This window comes from Mobula birostris, chromosome 23 (assembly GCF_030028105.1).
Source record: "Mobula birostris isolate sMobBir1 chromosome 23, sMobBir1.hap1, whole genome shotgun sequence".
NCBI classification, from domain to species: domain Eukaryota; kingdom Metazoa; phylum Chordata; class Chondrichthyes; order Myliobatiformes; family Myliobatidae; genus Mobula; species Mobula birostris.
The window spans coordinates 51,272,294-51,291,499 of NC_092392.1; the positions used below are offsets into that span (position 1 = coordinate 51,272,294).

At 40.0% G+C, this 19,206-nt stretch overlaps 1 protein-coding gene across 7 annotated transcripts in view; it reads left to right on the forward strand.

Moving 5' to 3' along the window:
* Positions 1 to 19,206, forward strand: part of plekha5 (pleckstrin homology domain containing, family A member 5) — a 298,352-nt gene that overhangs the window by 181,825 nt on the left and 97,321 nt on the right. For all 7 annotated transcript variants that reach the window (XM_072241807.1, XM_072241799.1, XM_072241801.1 and 4 more), the window contains 2 exons: positions 11,709 to 11,813; positions 13,115 to 13,187. In XM_072241807.1, the coding sequence (XP_072097908.1) occupies positions 11,709 to 11,813; positions 13,115 to 13,187 (178 nt within the window). The remainder of the gene's footprint in view (positions 1 to 11,708; positions 11,814 to 13,114; positions 13,188 to 19,206) is intronic.

Sequence of the window (19,206 nt, forward strand, 5' to 3'; positions counted from 1 at the left end):
GAGGAATTATTGGACTATGAGTTTAAAAGTGACGTGGATAGCCCTCCAATCGCAAACAAGAGAAAATCTGCAGATGCTGGAAATCCAAACAACACACACAAAATGCTGGAGGTACTTAGCAGGTCAGGCAGCTGAGTACAGTTGATGTTTTGAGCTGAGACCTTAAGATCTTTCCACATCTGACTCAGTGTCTGTATTGTATGGAAATTTCTTAAATTCCCACTATGATAATTTTAAATTATTAATAGACACAGCAGTTATCAAAGAATCATGTACTGAAACTTTGGGATCTCCACTTCTAACATCCTGCCAGTTCCAGAAACAGTTTTCAATCATGCATTCTGCTTCAAACCATTTGCTCATTTTTGGATCCATTTATGTGTTCTCCCTTGGATTACTGCCCATCCTTCTATGTGGAAACTTGACAAAAGCCTTGTTGAAATTGAAGTGAACTACATCAACTACACTGACTTCATCACCCATTCTTGTTGCTTCATTAAAACATTGAATCAAGTTGACTGCACATGAATCTCCACCTTAAAATCCATTCTGGCTGGCTGGAATAATTTGTCCCTCTTTAAATGAAGTTTTGTCCTTTTCACTCAGAATATATTTCAATAATTTGCTCAGTCCTAAAATTGGACTAATTACTCTGTTAGTAGTTGATTTATCCCTTCTTTTTGAACCACGGTACAATGGTATCTGTCCAACATTTTCTTTGTAATTAGTTTCTCAACAATTTCATAAAGACCTATTAAGTGATGCCCCTTTTAGTTCATGACAATTTATTAAATGAAACATTAAAGAACAATTGATATGCAGAAATGAAGGTGAAGATTTGAGAATGATGTCAAGTTTGTCTTATACTTGACGTTTGTCGTGAGATATTTGATTACTGCATTGTATATTCACAAATGATAAGGGAAAGCTGAATTAAATTTGGTTGCAGCTGTCAAATTCCCTTGATCAGTCAGGTAGTTAAATTGAGTAACTGTACTTCTGTCAACTGTCAATTTAATCTTTTAAATAATTCAATTATGTTCAGTACAATAACGGAATAATAATATTCCTTTTCTTTTTGTCTGTTTCTTTGCTAGGAAACAGAACTATGAACTGAAAAACAAAATCAAGGCTATAGGATACAGGAGCAGATTTAGGCCATTTGGCCCATTGAGTCTGCTCTGCCATTTCTTCATCTCCTGCCTTCTCCCCATATGCTTTCATGCTTTGACCAATCAAGAATATATCAACCTCTGCCTTAAATATACACAGTTTCACCACTCTCTGACTAAAGAAATTTCTCCTCATCTACATTCTAAAAGGACACCCCTCTATGCTGAGGCTGTGTACTCTGGTCTTAGACTCCCACACTATTGGAAGCATCCTCTTCACATCCACTCTATCAAGGCCTTTCACCATTTGATAGGTTTCAATGAGATCACCCCTCATTCTTCTGAATTCCAGTGAATGCAGGCCCAGAGCCATCAAACACTCTTCACATGACAAGCCATTCAATCCTGGAATCATTTTCATGAAACTCCTTTCAACAGTCTGTAGTTTCAGCCCATCCTTCCTAAGATAAGTGGTCTAAAACTGCTCACAATACTCCAAGTGAGGCCTTACCCTCACAGGTGCTTTGTAAAGTCTCAACATTACATCCTTGTTTTTATATTCTATTCCTCAAGTAATGAATGTTAACATCGCATTCGGCTTCCTTACCACAGACTCAACCTGCAAATTAACCTTTAGGGAATCCTGCACAAGGACTCACAATTCCCTTTGCATCTTTTTTTGTATTTTCTTGCCATTTCGAAAATAATCAACCCTTTCATCTCTTCTACCAATGTGCATGACCGTACACTTCCCGACACTGTGTTCCATCTGCCATTTCTTTGCCCATTTTCCTAATCTGTCGAAGTCCTTCTGTAGCCTCTCTATTTCCTCAAAACTACCTGTTCCTCCACCTAGCTTCAAATTGTATGCTAACTTTGCAACAAAGCCATCAATTCCATCATACATATCATTGACATATGACATAAAAAGGATCAGACCCACACAGAACCCTATGGAACACCACTGGTCACCGGCAGCCGACCAGTAAAGGCCGCCTATATTCCCATTCTGTGCCTCCTGCCAATCGACCATTGTTTTATCCATGCTAGAATCTCTCCTGTAATATCATGGGCATGTAGCTTGTTAAGTAGCCTCATGTTTGGCACCTTGTCAAAGGCCTTCTGAAAATCCATACATAGCATCAACCAATTTTCCTTTATCTATCCTGCTTGTTGTTTCTTCTAAGAATTCCAACCGATTTGTCAGGCAAGATTTTCCCTTGAGGAAACCATGCTGACTACGGCCTAGTTTATGTGCCTCCGAGTACATGCCCTCATTCATACTAATTTACTCCAAAATCTTCCCAACCCCTTGAAGTCAGACTAACTGGCCTATAATTTCCTTTCTTCTGCCTCTCTCCCTTCTTGAAGAGTGGAGTAACATTTGCAATTTTCTATTCCTCCTGTACCATGCCAGAACCCACTGATTTTTGAAAGATTATTACTAATGCCTCCATGATCCCTTTAGCCACCTCTTTCAGAACCCTGCGGTGTACACCATGTGGTCCAACTAACTTAACTACCTTCAGACCTTTCAGTTTTCCAAAAACCTTCTCCCGAGTAATGGTAACTTCACACACTTCATGACCCCTGACCCTTGGAACTTCCACCATACTGCTAGTGTCTTCCACAGTGAAGACTGAAGCAAAATACTTATTCAGTTTGTCCGCCATTTCCTTGTTCCACCATTACTACCTCTCCAGCATCGTTTTCCAGCAGTCTGATATCAACATTCGCCTCTCTTTTACTTTTTGCGTATCTGAAGAAACTTTTGGTATCCTCTTTAGTATTATTGGTTAGCGTACTTTAATATTCCATCTTTAATTTAATGACTTTTTTAGTTGCCTGTTGGTTTTTAAAAGCCTCCCAATCCTCTAACCTCCCACTAATTGTTGCTCTATTATATGGCCTCTCGTTGGCTTTCATCCTGGCTTTGACTTCTCTTGTTAGCCATGGTTGTGTCATCTTTCCTTTAGAATACTCTTCCTCTTTGGGATGTATATATCCTGTGCCTTCCAAAATGCTTCTAAAAATTCTAGCCATTGCTTCTCCACTATCATCCTATCTCTTCTGGCCAATTCCTCTCTCATGCCACTATAGTTCCCTTTAATCCTCTGTAATATTGATACATCTGAATTTAACTTATCTTTCTCAAATTTCAGGGTGAATTTGATCATATTATGGTCACTTACCCTAAGGGTTCTTTTACCTTAAGGTCTCTAATCAGTTCTGGTTTATTGCACAACACCCAATCCAGAATGGCTGAATCCTTTCATGGGCTCAACCACAGACTGCTCTCTAGAAGCCATTCATAGGCATTCTAGAAATTCCTCCTCTTGGAATCCAGCAGCAACCTGATTTTCCCAATCTACCTCTATATTGAAATCCCCCATGACTATTGTAATATGGCGTGCACTTTCTATCTCCCATAATTTGTAGACCACATCCTTACTACTGTTGGCGGGGGGGGGGGGGGGGGGCGGGGGTTGTATACAACACCCATCAGGGTCTTTTTATCCTTGCAGTTCCTTAACTCTGTCCACAAAGATTGAACACCTTTTTACCCTATGTCACCTCTTCGTAATGATTTGATTTCATTTTTTACCAACAGGGCAACACCGCGCCCCCTGTGCCTTCCTCCCTGTCCTTTTGATACAATACCTCATTACCTGCCAATCTGCAACTGTGCTACAAGTTAATCTACCTTATCTGGTACACTGCATGGATTCAAATATAACACCTTCAGTTCTGTGTTCACCCTTTTCAATTTTATATACCTTTTACGTTGCAACTCATCCTGTTGACTGCAATTCTGCCCTATCAAAAGCCTCTATTCACTACACATTGCCTCTTTGTAAACCAACTATCTCATCTTCAGCATTATCATCTGCCTTTCCTACAATACTACTTGCATTGAAATATATGCATCTCAGGACACTAGTCACACTATGCTCAACCTTTTTAATTCCTAACTTTGTCTGAGGCCTTAACAACATCTGTTCTGGCTCTCTGGTTCCTGTTCCCCTGCAACTCTAGTTTAAACCCCACCATGCAGCATTAACAAATCTTCCTGTTCGGATATTAATCCCCCTCTAGTTCAGGTGCAACTGTCCCTTCTATATAGGTCCCACCTTTCATGGAAAAGAGTTCAATGATCCAAAAGTCTTACCCGCTCCCTGCAACGCCAATTCTTTAGCCACGTATTAAACTGTATAATCTCACTAGTTCTAGCCTCACTAGCATGTGGCATGGGTAGCAACCCTGAGATCACAACCCTGGAGATCCTGCCTTTTAACTTAGCACCTACCTCCCCCAGACTCTCTATGCACAACCTCGTCACTCGTCCTACATATGACATTGGTACCTGCATGGACCACGACTTCTGGCTGCTCATCCTATCACTTAAGAATGCTGAGGAGTAGATCTGAGATAACGCTGACACTGCCACCCAGGAGGCATTCATACCATCCTGGAATCCTGTTCTCATCCTATCCATTTCCCTAACTAACAAATCCCCTATCACCACAGCATGCCTCTTCTACCCCTTTCCCTTCTGAGTTGCAGAGGCAGACTCAGGGCCAGCGATCTGACCTCTGTGACTTTCCTCTGTTAAGTCGACCCTCCCTCTCCCCAAAAAAAACCAAGTTCTCAACAGTCAGGTATTGATAATCAACAAAACCTGGCACCATTCACGTATTTTCATGCAGTGTCAAACATTGAACTTGGTCATCTTGACTATTTTTCTCCTGACTATCCCACTATCACAGAAGTCAGTTTTATTCATGCCATGACATTAAGAAATGGCTGAGAATGCAGGATACATGAAGGTCTATGCCCCAGGCAAATCCAACAAAACACTTGTTTTCCAGAATCAGCCACAACACTTGTCAAGCCATTTCAATATTCACTCTTCACTGTGGAACATTGCTCTGATATATCCTGTCCACAAAAACCAGAACATGTCCATTACCTAACAATGGATTATATAATAGAAGCTGTCACTAACAGTCCAATCGGATAGCACTTTCTCACCATTTAACTGCCCTCTGGTTCTCATCATGATTTTACCAAAGTCACTTGGCTCCTGGATGTGTTGCAATTAAAGATGGAAAAATAATATCAGAGGTGAGATGAGAATAGCTGTCATCAAGGCAGCATCAGGGTTGGGTACCAAGGGCCCCTGTTAAAAACCAGAGTCAAAGAGAGTGCAGGGGAATGCTCATCACTGGCTTGAATCGTACAGTCGGCCCTCCTTATCCGCGAGTTCCGCATGCACGAATTCAACCAACCGCGAATCGAGAAAACCCAGAAGTGCTGTTCCAGCACTTATTGTTCGAACATGTACAGACTTTTTTTTCTTGTCTTTATTCCCTAAACAATGCAGTATAACAACTATTTTACATAACATTTACATTGTATTAGGTATTATAAGTAATCTAGAGATGACTTAAAGTATACGGGAGGATGTGCGTAGGTTATTGTGGATCAGGGTCGAATAAAAACCAGAAGTTCTCTTACTAAGTAAGTCGGAACAGGTACATCCGGTATTATTTAGTGTCAGTTAGTCAAACGTTTGTCTGAGTATATAGTATATATTTTACCTTTCTATGCATATAAAACACTTAAGAAACGTACGCTTCAGCGCCAGGCTTGGGAACGGAAATTCCCGAGTTCAGTCCAGTGACAGACCGCTCCCAAGCACGCTGTCCATCCCTGCTGGGTTGATGTGCAGGATCAAAAACCCCAAAACCCAATAATTAAACCACTAAGGTTTGGCATGAACATTGACCTCTCTAACTTCCGTTAATGCCCCTCCTCCCCTTCATACCCCATCCCTTATTTATTTATTTATTTATTTATTTTTATTTCTCCTCCCCCCTCCTCTCTTTTTTTCTCCCTCTGTCCCTCTCGCTATAACTCCTTGCCTGCTGTTCATCCTCTGGGCTTCCCTCCCACTTTCTTTCTCCCTAGGCTTCCCATCCCATGATCCTCTCCCTTCTCCAGCCTTGTATCCCTTTTGCCAATGAACTTTTCAGCTCTTAGCTCCATCCCTACCCCTCCCGTCTTGTCCTATCATTTCAGATCTCCCCCTCCCCCTCCCACTTTCAAATCTCTTACTATCTCTTCTTTCAGTTAGTCCTGACGAAGGGTCTAGGCCCGAAACTTCCTACAGAGGCTGCCTGGCCTGCTGCGTTCATCAGCATTTTTTGTGTGTGTTGCATCAGTATGTACACTTGAAATTTTGTCATAGAGCATTTCTAACACCGAGAATTAGACATCAAATGGGATTGGTTCCTGACCCACATTGCTCATTTTGCACCCACGGAACCATTGGCTCTTTTATACATGTTGTATGGGAATGTCCAGGGGTTTTTGGTTTGTGGGGAAAGGTTATCAGTACTTTTCCAGAACTAACAGGGGTACAACTACCAATGGACCCTGCTGTACATCTTCTAAATGATGACTCCCACCTTTCTCTTGCGGAAAAAACATGCTAAGTCTGGCTGGCAGGCCTGACTGCAGCTAAGAAGATTGTAGTCCAGCGCTAGAAACCTCCTCATGATGTTTCAAATACTCACTGGCTTCGGAGCTTTTTGGACATTTCTTACCTGGAACTATCATCAGCAAGAGTAAATGATGCACGACCAAACACAATCTTAATGTGGACAAATTTGATATCTAACTTAAAATTAACCTCTGTTAAAATAGGAATGCTCTGTCTGTGTATGCACTACTATTCAGTTGGTTGGTGGGGCGAGAGGGGGGAGGGTGGAGAAGGGGGTGGGGATGAGGATGAGGGGTGGAGGGGGGATGGTGATGAGGGTTGGAGGGGTGGCTGGGTTAAACAGTCGTAATGTAATTGGCAACTGGTTGTACTGAATGTAATTTATTGGTGTTCCAATAAAAAATTAGTGATAAAAAAATTTGGGGTTGCGGGTACAAGGGCAGGTCAGCAGCTGGGAATCTTGCAGACCTGACAACCCAAAGCCTTTCTACCTTCCACAATGCACAAATCAGGTGTGTGATTAAATACACTGTACTTGCCTTGCTGCAACTACAGCTTTAATAATACCCAAGAAACTGCATTTTATCCATGTGAAAGCAGTTTCATTTGATTTGCATGTAAATCACGTTCTCCACTGCAAGTGCATGCATAAAAGATATAAGACTGCTCGAACACCTTTCAAACCCACCGCCTCTGCTACCAAGAATATCAAAAGTTGCAGCTACATAGTTTGCACACTCCTGATGAGAAATTGTTCCTTCATTGTCATGAGATGTGAATCTGGAATTTACTGCCAAGAAGCATTGTATGAATTCCTTCATGACAGAAACTGCAGTAGTTCAGGAAGGTAGCACACAATCTCCACCTTTAAAACAATTAGGAATGGGTAACAAGTATCAGCCTCGCTGCTAAGATGCTCACCCTATAAATGAATTTTAAAAATACATTTTGAGAATTCTAAACTGTACCTTGTTCTAGAGACGTGCAATCTAATGTATAATTTGACTGAATTTCAGCTATGAAGTGGTTTGTATTAATTCACTATGCTTTTTGACTTTGAATGAATCATCAGCAATGTGTCTGCAATTTCAAGTGCTCTTGACTTTTGACATTTCATTAGGTATTGGATAATGCTTTTAGAGCAATGTTGAGTTGTTCAAGATTTTGGACATTAGTTCTTTGCAGATTAATGTGTGAATGTTCCTAGTCATTTTTAATTAATGTGTAAAGATTTATTATTTACTTGGTCCAATTCTGTGCCTTTTTTGGGTAACTCTTATAGTAGATTTATTCTTGGCATGCAGTAATATAACATGAAACAGAATGTTGTAGGGAATCACATTGTATAACGCGTTTGATTATTCTATGACCAAAAGATACTGGTGCAGATTTTTTATGGATTTCAATTCCCCATTGGAAACTGATTCATACTATGTTGATGAATCTGTACATTTTAAGACCAAGCTCCATGTCATTGAATTCTTCATCAAAGCATATGAGAGAAATACTGTTACAGTAAACATTCAGAAGATAAGGTCCTCTGTGAACCTGCCCCACCCTCCATCCCGCAACACTGATGCTACATGATGAGATCTCAGAAAATAGGGACCACTTCCCATATCTTGGGATTTACATTTCAGTTAAGGCAAATCTCATTGACAAAGTTTTCTATGTTCTCTGGTGTGTCAGCACAGCTCCTGGTCAACTGAAGAAGACCAAGACCTCAAACCTGGAATTAAGCTCATGGTCTACCCCCTAGCAGCAAAGATCCCCATCCTACTGGATGCTTCACAGATATGTGCCAACTATTGAAGAATCATCAAAACACTCACCAAAAGTACTACCAACATTGCCTCTGTAAAATGCTCCTAATCCTTTGGCAACATTAGCAAATCAATGTTAGTGTCCTGTTCTAAGCCAGTGTTCCTAGCAGACCTCCTAAATCAAGCACTCTGCTGTGAGCTCTACCAAGTTACAAAATTTTTTAGAGGACATGGGAAATACGTCAAGGACAACTTCAAAGTTCACTTGAATAAATGTAATCTCTTGATTTATGATGCTCCCCAGCAAAAATGAGGAGGATCACTGAACACCTCAACCCTTTGCAACAGGAGTGCATGAATGGCAGAAGGAGCACACAACATCCCAAACATTTCACAGCACACCGAGCCAGTTAATGACATATCCCACCTCAGAATTTACAGATTTCAATGGAAGCAAGCCATCCTTGACCTTGGAGGATAAGATCTAGAACTCTCTGCCAGATAGGAGTGGTGGAAAATATATTAACCAAAGTTTTCAAAGAGGAATTAAAAGCACGCTACCTGAGGGACAGTAATTTACAGAGTTATTGGGAATAAATGGAATGACTGAAAGGGTTGCTTAGCAAAATGCATGAATTGATTCAGTTGGTCAGGTAGCCACCACTCACTAGTGTCAAAAATCATTGATAGAGGTTGCCATGTTCCCTAATTTGCCAGCATTGCCTTTGATCTACTGAAGAAGGCTAAGACCTTGAACCTGGAACTAAGCTGATGGTGTACCTAGCTGCAGTAATCCCCACCCTCTCCCCCTATATACATATGGAGACAATGTTGGTGGTACTTGTCAAATGTTTCAACACAGTTCTGTTGGCCATACTGTAATGAACTGGTGAACTGAACATAATGAGTCAATCTTACCAGATTCCAATAAAATGGTCAGAACAGTGACAGGATTCTGATGGCGTAAACTCCACTCCCAGATTATTCCTGAAAATTTTGACTGGTGTCGTGGGTAGACGGGATGGTAATGAGGGTCTTAGGTTCAATAGTTTCATTTAATATTAGAAAATGTATACAATATACCACCTGAAATTCTCATTCTCTGCAGATGGAAGAAAAACACAATGAATGAATGACAGAAAAAGCATAAGTACCCCAAAGCCCCTTGCACCCTCCCACGCACAAGCAGCATCAACCCTCCCCCTTCCTCCTTCCCCACTTAATCTAGCATAAAGCACCAGCATTTCGACCACCCGCCATGCAAACAACAACAAAGCCCCCAGTGAGAGATCATGGTCTACAGTACGTCAAAAACTAACTGTTCACTCCAACATATTTGACATCCCACAGGGACTCTCTCTCATTAACAAGGGAGAGGCAGATTGCACTATTTCTAAATCGACAGTCTCTATTTCAATGTTACCATCAGTCTGAAACGTTACTTTTTATTTTGGTCCCCCAACTCAAGAATTGGCAGGAAACTCTCCCTCACTATTGTATGAAAGAGAGCGAGAGAGAAAGAGAAATTGATTGCCGAGTGCAGAGCCTTCTGAAGGCTGCTCTCGCTGAATTTGATGCTCTGGTTTCTGCTATGCTTCAGTTCACAACACACCAGCAAGAGTTCTTGTCCACAGGAGCCACGCAGGGCCTCAAAGTCACCCTACCAGGCCAAACCTGGATATACTAAAATACAGTCGATCAGCGATCTCCATAAACGGGAACTCGCCATCATGCAGAACGGCAGTTTTGAGTGCAGCTGTGAATCAAAGATCCCATTAGGACCCTCGCCACCCTAAAAAGGAATATGGAGATACTAAAATAGGAAGAATTTAACTGTTTCACTGACAAGCTGGGAAAAGCCACCCTCTGGAGTCATCTTGAGCTCTGCCCACTTCATGCTACTTTCATTTTCCTTGTGTTCTGCTCTTCATCTGTCAGGGTATTGAAAATAGAAGTTGGGGTATTATCTTGCAGTTGCATCTGTGGAGAGGCCACACTCGAAGTATTGCCACAGTTTTGCTTACCGTGTTAAATGAAGAACTTTAGTAGGCTTGAGAGTGCATAGAAGATGTACAATAATGATACCAGGACTCAAGGGTCTGAGATATATTGAGAAGTTGGTCAGGCTAGGATTAAATTTAGAGTATAGAAGTCTGAGGGGTGACCTTATAGAGGTGTATAAAATAATGAGGGAAAGTGATAAGGTGAATGTACACAGTATCTTTTTTCCCAAGAATGCAAATCAAAAACTAGATGGCATAGGTTTAAGTGAGAGTGGCACTTCTTCACACACAGGGTGTTGCATAAATGTAACAAGCTGCCTGAGGAAATGGTGTAAAGACAACATTTAAAAGACTTTTGGATGAGTATTGGATAGATTAACACTGGAGCAAAATGAGCCAAGCACAAGCAAATGGGATGAGCGTAGATGGGCATCTTGGTCTGCATGAATGATTTAGCCAAAAGGCCTCTTCTGTGCTGTAGACCGTAAAAACTGAATAATGTTTTAAGTGTCTTTAACATATCAATATATTTAAGAACTAAGAAAATGTTTAAACATTAAAGTATTGATACCTTTTAAAATAAAGTTTATTAAAATACCTAAAAGCACTTAAAAATTTAGAACATGAGACTGAAGGGCCAGTGCTACTCGATAGAGAACCTGCAATCCCATTTGATGAGTTTTAGAATCTGTGTCAAGTTGCATCTGATGCAGAATCTGAGAAACGGTTGCCAGAGAAATGCTAGAGGAATATAAGCAAGATGTGGCTGTGGTGTTCAGCAGCACAAACTGTCAAAATCAGCCTTCTGGTTCGAATTGGCAATGTTAGCCAGTGCAACTCAGCCATCTGGTTCTATGAAGGCTTTAGCTAAGGCATGAAAACGTGAGGGAATGCTTGTATTACTTTGAAGTGTAGGCAATTTGACGAAAGATGGTGATGCTTTGTGAAATTGGTGCGAAGATGTATATAATTATTTGAAATCAGCGGAGGTTGAAAGGTTCTTGATTTGTCAAAGGTTATGGAAAGGAGGCAAGAGCAGGGTTGAGAGGAATAATGAACTAGCCATGAAGCAGATTCAGTGGGCCGAATGGTCTCATTCTGCTCATGTGTCTATAAAGTAGCCAATGCTGCAGATTGCTGCAATGTATAGTAATTTCTGGTGTATTCTGATAACTCTACTATAATATGCATATACTATATGGCTGTTTTAAGTATTTTCAACCAGCAGTCACTGCAGTGTCAGAAGTTCATTTAATTCCTATTTCTAATGTTTTTATTTATTTAGTAGAGAGACTTAAATATATTCTTTACAATATTTTTGCAGTCATCAAGACCTTCAAAGAAAATTCACAACTTTGGGAAAAGATCAAATTCCATTAAGAGGAATGCAAATGCACCAGTTATAAAGCATGGCTGGCTTTACAAACAGGTATTGTTAAATATGCATCACTTGGCTGGGAATTGGGAAGGGGGTCAATAGATGTACTGTTTGATATTTAATTAAATGATTTTAATATATGTGTTTTATATATATATATATATATATATATATATATAAAAAAAAGAAATATGCAGGGACCCAGTATTTTTCTTAAATGCTAAAGCAGCAGTCAAAGCTTTTAATAATGGAAATAGTTCCCATCATTCCATCCCTAATATGTTTCATTTTTTTTGAGATATAAGATTTAAAGCACATACTGCATAAAAATATTCATGGCAGCTAGACTAATGCACAAATCTGGAAAAATAATTCCTTTTCCACTGTGTCTCCAGTAGTTTTAATGTTTAGTAGCTTTCTATCCCTCTGGCTTACTGAAGTGATGGTTGTGTAATACTCGATCAGAGTGACTGTCTAGACTGGAAAATGAATCAGAAGAACACACTGAAGATTCACAGCAAGTCGAGTAGCATCTGTGGAGAGAGGAATACAAATGGATCAAAGTTATTTATTTGAGTTCTTAATTTTGTTTCTTTTTTCACAGATATCGCCTAACTTAATGAATATTTTCATCATTTTGTCTTTAAATATGTATTACCTACCAATCCTGGTATTGTATTCCACATTCTCACTAACTCTGTTTAATATAATTAAATGCTATTTTCTTCCACGAATTAGAACTTCATTTCTTTCTCCAGGCTCCTGTTGTTAGATGTTCTGACAACAATGTCTTCCATTCAGTGCTTCTGTTATGTCTTCATTTTACCTCAACTAAAGATTTCACTTTATTGTTAATGAAGGAACCTTTGATAGTGTCTGTTTCATTTCTTGCCCTTCTGCTTTCAACCATATTGTCCTCCTGAAGCATGATTGGCTTCCAATTGTCCTCATCCATGCTGTAGCCTCTGTATCTCTGTCACTTAGTGGGATTCTGCCATCAAATGCAGTATTCCCTTCCTGTCAGCCTGTAAAGAAACATGCAATATTTACCATCCTTGAATTTGCATTTCTAATTAAAACCAAATATACTGGAAATACTCAAGAGGTTAGGCAACATTTGTGGAAAGAGATATTGGAAAGGTTCGGTTGAAAGGTCATTGATTTGAAACATTAATGTAGTCTTCCTGCATCATTGTTTAATTCAATGACATTTCAGTTCCTGTAGTAACCTTGAAAAAATTATGCTCTTTTCTCTGAGCCTCTCTTTGTCTCATTTTGGTCACCTTCATTGCTTTCTGTTTGTTGTGTTCTATCTTTGATCAAATATCGACAGAATGTCTGATTGTTTGTAGGACAGTACTGGTATGAAGCTCTGGAAAAAACGTTGGTTTGTACTTGCTGATCTCTGCCTGTTCTATTATAGAGGTAAGATGTACAATAATATGGAGAAACACACTATTTTATTCATACAGTGATCCACTTTGCAGAAAATACAATTTTAAAATGTACATTAAAAATCTAGTTTTATTCAAAATGTATTAACCTGCTCAGGGCATTTGTGCACATAAATATTTTTCAGAGCACTGTCTATATAACACCTCTTTAGCATAATGCTAAGTAACTGTCCTTCCCCCTCCCCATTACAATCAGCAACAATTTTACTCTGGGTAGGTGTGATGGGAGGAGGTGGAATATGAGTAATCATTGTTCCTTCAATTACCAATGTGCTGAACTGTTGCTTTAAAAATGTTTGGATAAAATAGAATTAATTAATTTATTTTCTCAAATGTGAATCCCCACATAGAATTCATTATATTTCTGATAAAACTGAACCAAATGTGACTTTAAATATGTCTTTACACATGCAATCATCCCATTATATTCAAGATATTTTAAGTATGTGTTCTTTCTTATGAATGCCACATCTGTCCTTCAAAAATTACAAGTTACATGACGGAATTGGCTACAAAATCTCTTTCATCCATTTTATCCATTGCTGAAGGTGAGCACGTAATGTGAGCTGAATAGATTTTGAATTTTTAAGCATAGTTTCTTAGTCTCTAAAAACAGTGTCACACTTCTTGCTGCTCAGCTCTGTTAGACACTTAAATGGAAGTGTCTAAGCTGCTAAACTGCGGCTTTGCTCCTTGTTTTCACACAATTAGCATTTGTTTGTGCTGGTATTCTTTCAAAGTGTAACATTAGGGCAACTGATAAGACTGTAACAAGTTTTACTCGTTTATCATGTCAGCCTGCTAATTTGCGACAAGCAGTTCTTCATACCTGCATTTTGTGAAAGAACTTTCAAAGGTGTTTCTCCAATATTGCTTGATCTTTAATTTTGCATTGATAATATTGTTTATAGATCTAATTTAACTCTAAATCTTAAATGCTCATTACTGAGGACATTTGCTTCTGGATTTCTTGAAGAAATTAGCGACCTTTTTGTTATGTCTACCATGAAATCCGTCATTGTCCTTCATTGAGATCTGGATTCCTGAGCAGAAGCTATGGAAATTTATTCTGCTAAATATCAAGCTAGTTTGTTATCAAGTAATTTTGAGTATGAAAACATGTTATATTTACATAACAAATGAGAAAATATGCAGATGTTGGAAATCTAAACAACACATACACATTGCTGGAGGAACTCAGCAGGCCAAGCAGCATCTACGAAAAAAAAAGTACAGCCGACATTTTGGTCCGAGACCCTTCAGCTGGACTGGAGAAAAAAAAAATCCAGTCCTGCTGAAGCGTCTTGACCCAAAATATCGACTGTATTCTTTTCCATTGATGCTGCCTGGCCTGCTGAGTTCCTCCAGCATTTTGTGTGTGTGTGTGTTGCTTATGTTTACATAAACTCTCATGTTTATTCGCTTGTGAGATCTTATATTTGTACCGAGACTGGACTTGGGAAAATAGACTTTTAATCTGATTCTATTTTTGGTTTTGACTGTTCATTAGATGCAAATTTTTAGCCTGAGGAGCTTGACCTTTTATTTTGATGTTCTTTTTCGGGACCTGGGCACACTCACAATTTATTCCCCCTCCCTAAACTGCTCTTCAGAAGGTGATGGTGAGCTATCCTTAAGAACCAATACAATGCTATTGGGGTAGGTGTCCGACAGTAGTTTTGAATAAAGAATTTGAGAATTTATTTCCAAGTAAGCAAGGTATGTAACTTGGAAGGAAACCAGTTCCACTGTGTTCCTTGGCCTTTTCTTTCTTTGTGGTTGAGTCCCATTGGAGCAGCTTTGGTAAATTTAACTGGCATTCATTTTGCATGTGGCACATATGTGTGCTGGTGGTGAAAAGAGTGCTAATTTAGAGTGATTAATGGGATGCTAATCCACCAGGCAGCTTTGCCCTGGATGGTGTTGAGCCTCCTAATAGTTCTTGAAGCTCCACACATCCAAGCAAGTGGAAAGCGTACTTGTGCGTTGTAGATAATGGAAAGGCCTTGGAATGTCAGGGTGTGTGTTACCTAACACAGATACCCAGATTTTGCCTTGCTCTTGTAGGCACGATATTCAAGTGGCTGATTCATTTGAGTTTTTGTTCATCTGTAGGAGGTTTGGTTCTTTCCTGTGGGAAGGCTCATTGCATGGTGATTCTGTGGTGTGCTGCTTATCAGTTTATCATCATTGCATGGTGATTCTGTGGTCTGCTGCTTATCAGTTTATGCCTGAATATTGTCAGAGGCTTGTTGAATTCATGCATTGGATGCTTCATTTGCTGAAAAATTGTGAAAGCGTTGAACACAGTACAGACGTCAGTGAAGACCCAACTTTTAATGATAGAAGGAAGAACCTTGATGAAGCAGTTGAAAATGGTTGGGCCTATGTCACTATCCTGTGGAGGTCCTGCAGTGATACAGTAGGGGTGAAGGTGATTATCTTCCAATGACCACAGCCATCTTTTAAGTGAAGTATAACTCCAACCAAGGAGTATTTTCACTTTGATCTCATTGATTTCAGTACCAGGAAAACCTTAATGTGGTCAAGTGCTACCTTATTCTTACTTCAGTTCTGGAAGTCAGCACTCTTTGTCCATGTTTAGACTAAAGCTAAGATGAGGAGTCTGGAGTTGAGTGCTCCTGGAGAAAAACAAATTATTCCTTGGTTAGTACGGTGGTTTCAGTAAGTGCTGCATAAAAGCACTGCCAATAACAGCTTCCATCATGCTGATGATGATTGAGAGTAATTAGCTGGATTGGAGTTTTTGTGGTAGAACATACCTCGGCAATTTTCCACATTGCTGAATACATGCTAGTGCTGTAACTGTATACAGGTTTCCCCCGCCATCCGAAGGTAGAGCATTCCAATGAAACGGTTCATAAGCCGAAATGTCGTACAGTGAAGAAGCAATTACCAGTTATTCATATGGGAAAAATTTTTGAGCGTTTCCAAACCCAAAAAATAACCTACCAAATCATGCCAAATAACACACAAAACCTAAAATAACAGTAACATATAGTAAAAGCAGGAATGATATGATAAATACACAGCCTATATAAAGTAGAAATACTTTTTGCAATCATTGAAGTACTGTCTAGCGCAGCGAAAATCTCACGCATGCGCTCTCGGCAGAAGCACCCTCTCCAGTAACCTTTAAGCTATGAGGCTGCCAAATCGTACCAAATAACAAATCATACTAAATAACACAAAAATACACAGCCCATATAAAGTAGAAATACTTTTTGCAATCATTGAAGCACAGTCTAGTGCAGCGAAAATCTCACACGTGCTCTCGGCGGAAGCACTGTCGGTGTAGGCGCTGTCGGTGGAAGCATTCTCTCCAGTAACCTTTAAGCTATGAAGCTGCCAAATCATACCAAATAACAAATCATACTAAATAACACAAAAATACATAACCTATATAAAGTAGAAATAATGTATGTACAGTGTAGTTTCACTTATGGGAATCAGGATGGTGTGTTTAGCTGAGTCGTCGGAAATTGGGGTGGTGGGAGGTAGAGGAGACTGGGGTGTCATCTCATCGTTGTCTATTTCCAACAGGGCAGCCAGCTCATCTTCTTCTATGTCTGCCTGCCTCGACGTCAAAGGTCGAGGTTCGTCGTCTGCTGTGGCTGATGTGCAAGGCTTGAAAAACGACAGTATACTTGACTGCTGAGCCTCGCACATTTTTAGATCATACAGTTCTTTGTAAGCACTCAAAACATCCTGCAAACCTGCCCTAAACCTACGTGCCCTTTCAAAATTAAAGTCATACTTTTCTGCAATCATTGCAGCGCTGTCAATCGCAGCGAAAATCTCATGCAACCGCTTCACGTTCAGTCCCTGGACGATTTCATTTTCGCTACTGCGTTCGGTTTCGATTGTTATTCTTTGCTCTTGCAATTGCATCAGCTCTTCATCGGTCAATTCTTGGTCATGGGATGCCAAAACCTCTTCAACATCATCTTCATCAACTTCCACAAACCCAGCCTCCTTAGCCAAGCTCACTATTGTCGTATTTATTGTTGATGGTTCGAAGCCTTTAAAATCGTTCGCTGCTTTGGGACATAGTTTCCTCCAAACGCCATTTCTCATTGAGACTGTTAGCCTATCAAGAGCATCTCCAGTGTTGGTGATTGCCAGTTTTATATTGTAGTCTTTCTAGATCTCTAGCAAAGATGCTTCGGAGTTGCCCTCTCTGTCAATAGCACTACAATAAAACGCATCACATTTTGCGTGTAGTAAGCCTTAATTGTGGCTGTTAGGCCTTGGTCACACGGCTGCAGCAATGATGTATTCGGCGGTAAGAACACCACACAAATGTTACTGCCATACTCGGTAATGTCAGGCGGATGAGCAGCACAATTATCGACAATCACAAGGCACCTATTATCGAGGTTATTTTCTCTACAGTATTTTTCAACAAAAGGACTAACGTAGCTGCTCATGTACTCAGAAAAAAGCACTTGGATGTCCCAGCTGCTTGGGTGTGAACGGAACACAACGGGAAGTGTTTTCTTATCAACGCCTTTAAGTGCCCTCGGATTTTCTGAATGGTACACTAGTAGAGGCTTAGTGGCATTAATAATAGGCATTAGGGTAAACCTGTCCTTCGATGCCTTGTGCCCCTTAGCCTGCTTTTCTTCCGAAATAAATGCCTTACTCGGCAATTTTTTCCAATAAATTGCAGTTTCGTCACAGTTAAACACTTGCTTATATGAATAACCACCTTCTGTAATTATTTTCTTCAGTTCTGCTGAGAACCTTTCAGCAGCTTCAGTACCGTATCAGCCGAAGCACTCTCTCCAGTAAACATTAAACTATGAAGCTGCCCTCGCCTCAGAAACCGATAAACCACCTGTGACTACCTTTAAATTCCACTTTCACAATTCTTTCATCACCATCGGCCAGTGCTTTCTGTTTCAGCTTATTAAAAAGACTTGACTGATTTCTCCTTAAGTATAAGATAGCTTAAAGGAACACCACGTTTTGTACACCCATCAATCCACTCAAGCAACAGACTTTCCATTTTATCCATTACTGGATGCCGACTAAGAGAGACCACTTTGCTACGAGCAGAACCAACAGTAACATCGGCAGCTTTCAAGTTCTTTTCTTTCTGCGTATAAATAGTGCGAATGGTGGATGCAGGCACGTTCAACGCACGGTCAATGTCCTTACTTCGTTCACCATGATCGAAATGCTTAATTATGTCAGTTTTACGCTAAGTGTAACACCCTTACGAGCTCTTTTAGGCTTTTCCGATACCTTCAAACTCATCTTGCTAACGGGTGCACAAAATAAATCGAGATAAAGCACATGTTTAAGCAATGGCAGCTAGAATGCAGTTCCGGGGCAGGAGCTTGGCTGCTCGGGACACGCGCTGCTTTTTTTTTTGCACGCTGCCATTTTTCGCGTGCTGCTTTTTTCGTACAGTGAAAAAACCTTCTGTTAGCGAAAACAGGGTACGAATATAGGTCTTTCGTAACAGTGAGGTTTCGTAAAGCGAACGTTCGAAAAGCGGGAGACACCTGTACTTGAGCCAGTCAGACTAGAGGTGCAACTAATTCTAGAATGCAGGTTTTCAGAACTATAGCTGGAATGTTGTCCCATCCTGTTTCCTTTTTTTTTGTACCAGTACTCTCAGTTGCTTCATGAAGTGAATCAAATTGTCTGGAGTTGATAGTGCAGAGCTGCAGTGGTCACTTATACCAGTGCTACCTACCACAGACAAACTGGGGAAAACAATGTTGTTGGTTTTTTTACTCATGTTTTCTACCACAGACCCTGTCTGGCAGCCACGTTTTCAGGTGTTGACCAGCTGGGCTAGTGATGGTGTAGTGAAACTACTCTAGGTAATGGATATTGAAAGTAAACTTTAATTGAAGGAATTAAATGGTAAAACTATTATATACATTCATTATTTGTTTCAATAATGCCACAACTAAACATAAGTTTATTAGAGTAAACGAAGTGTGAAATTAGAT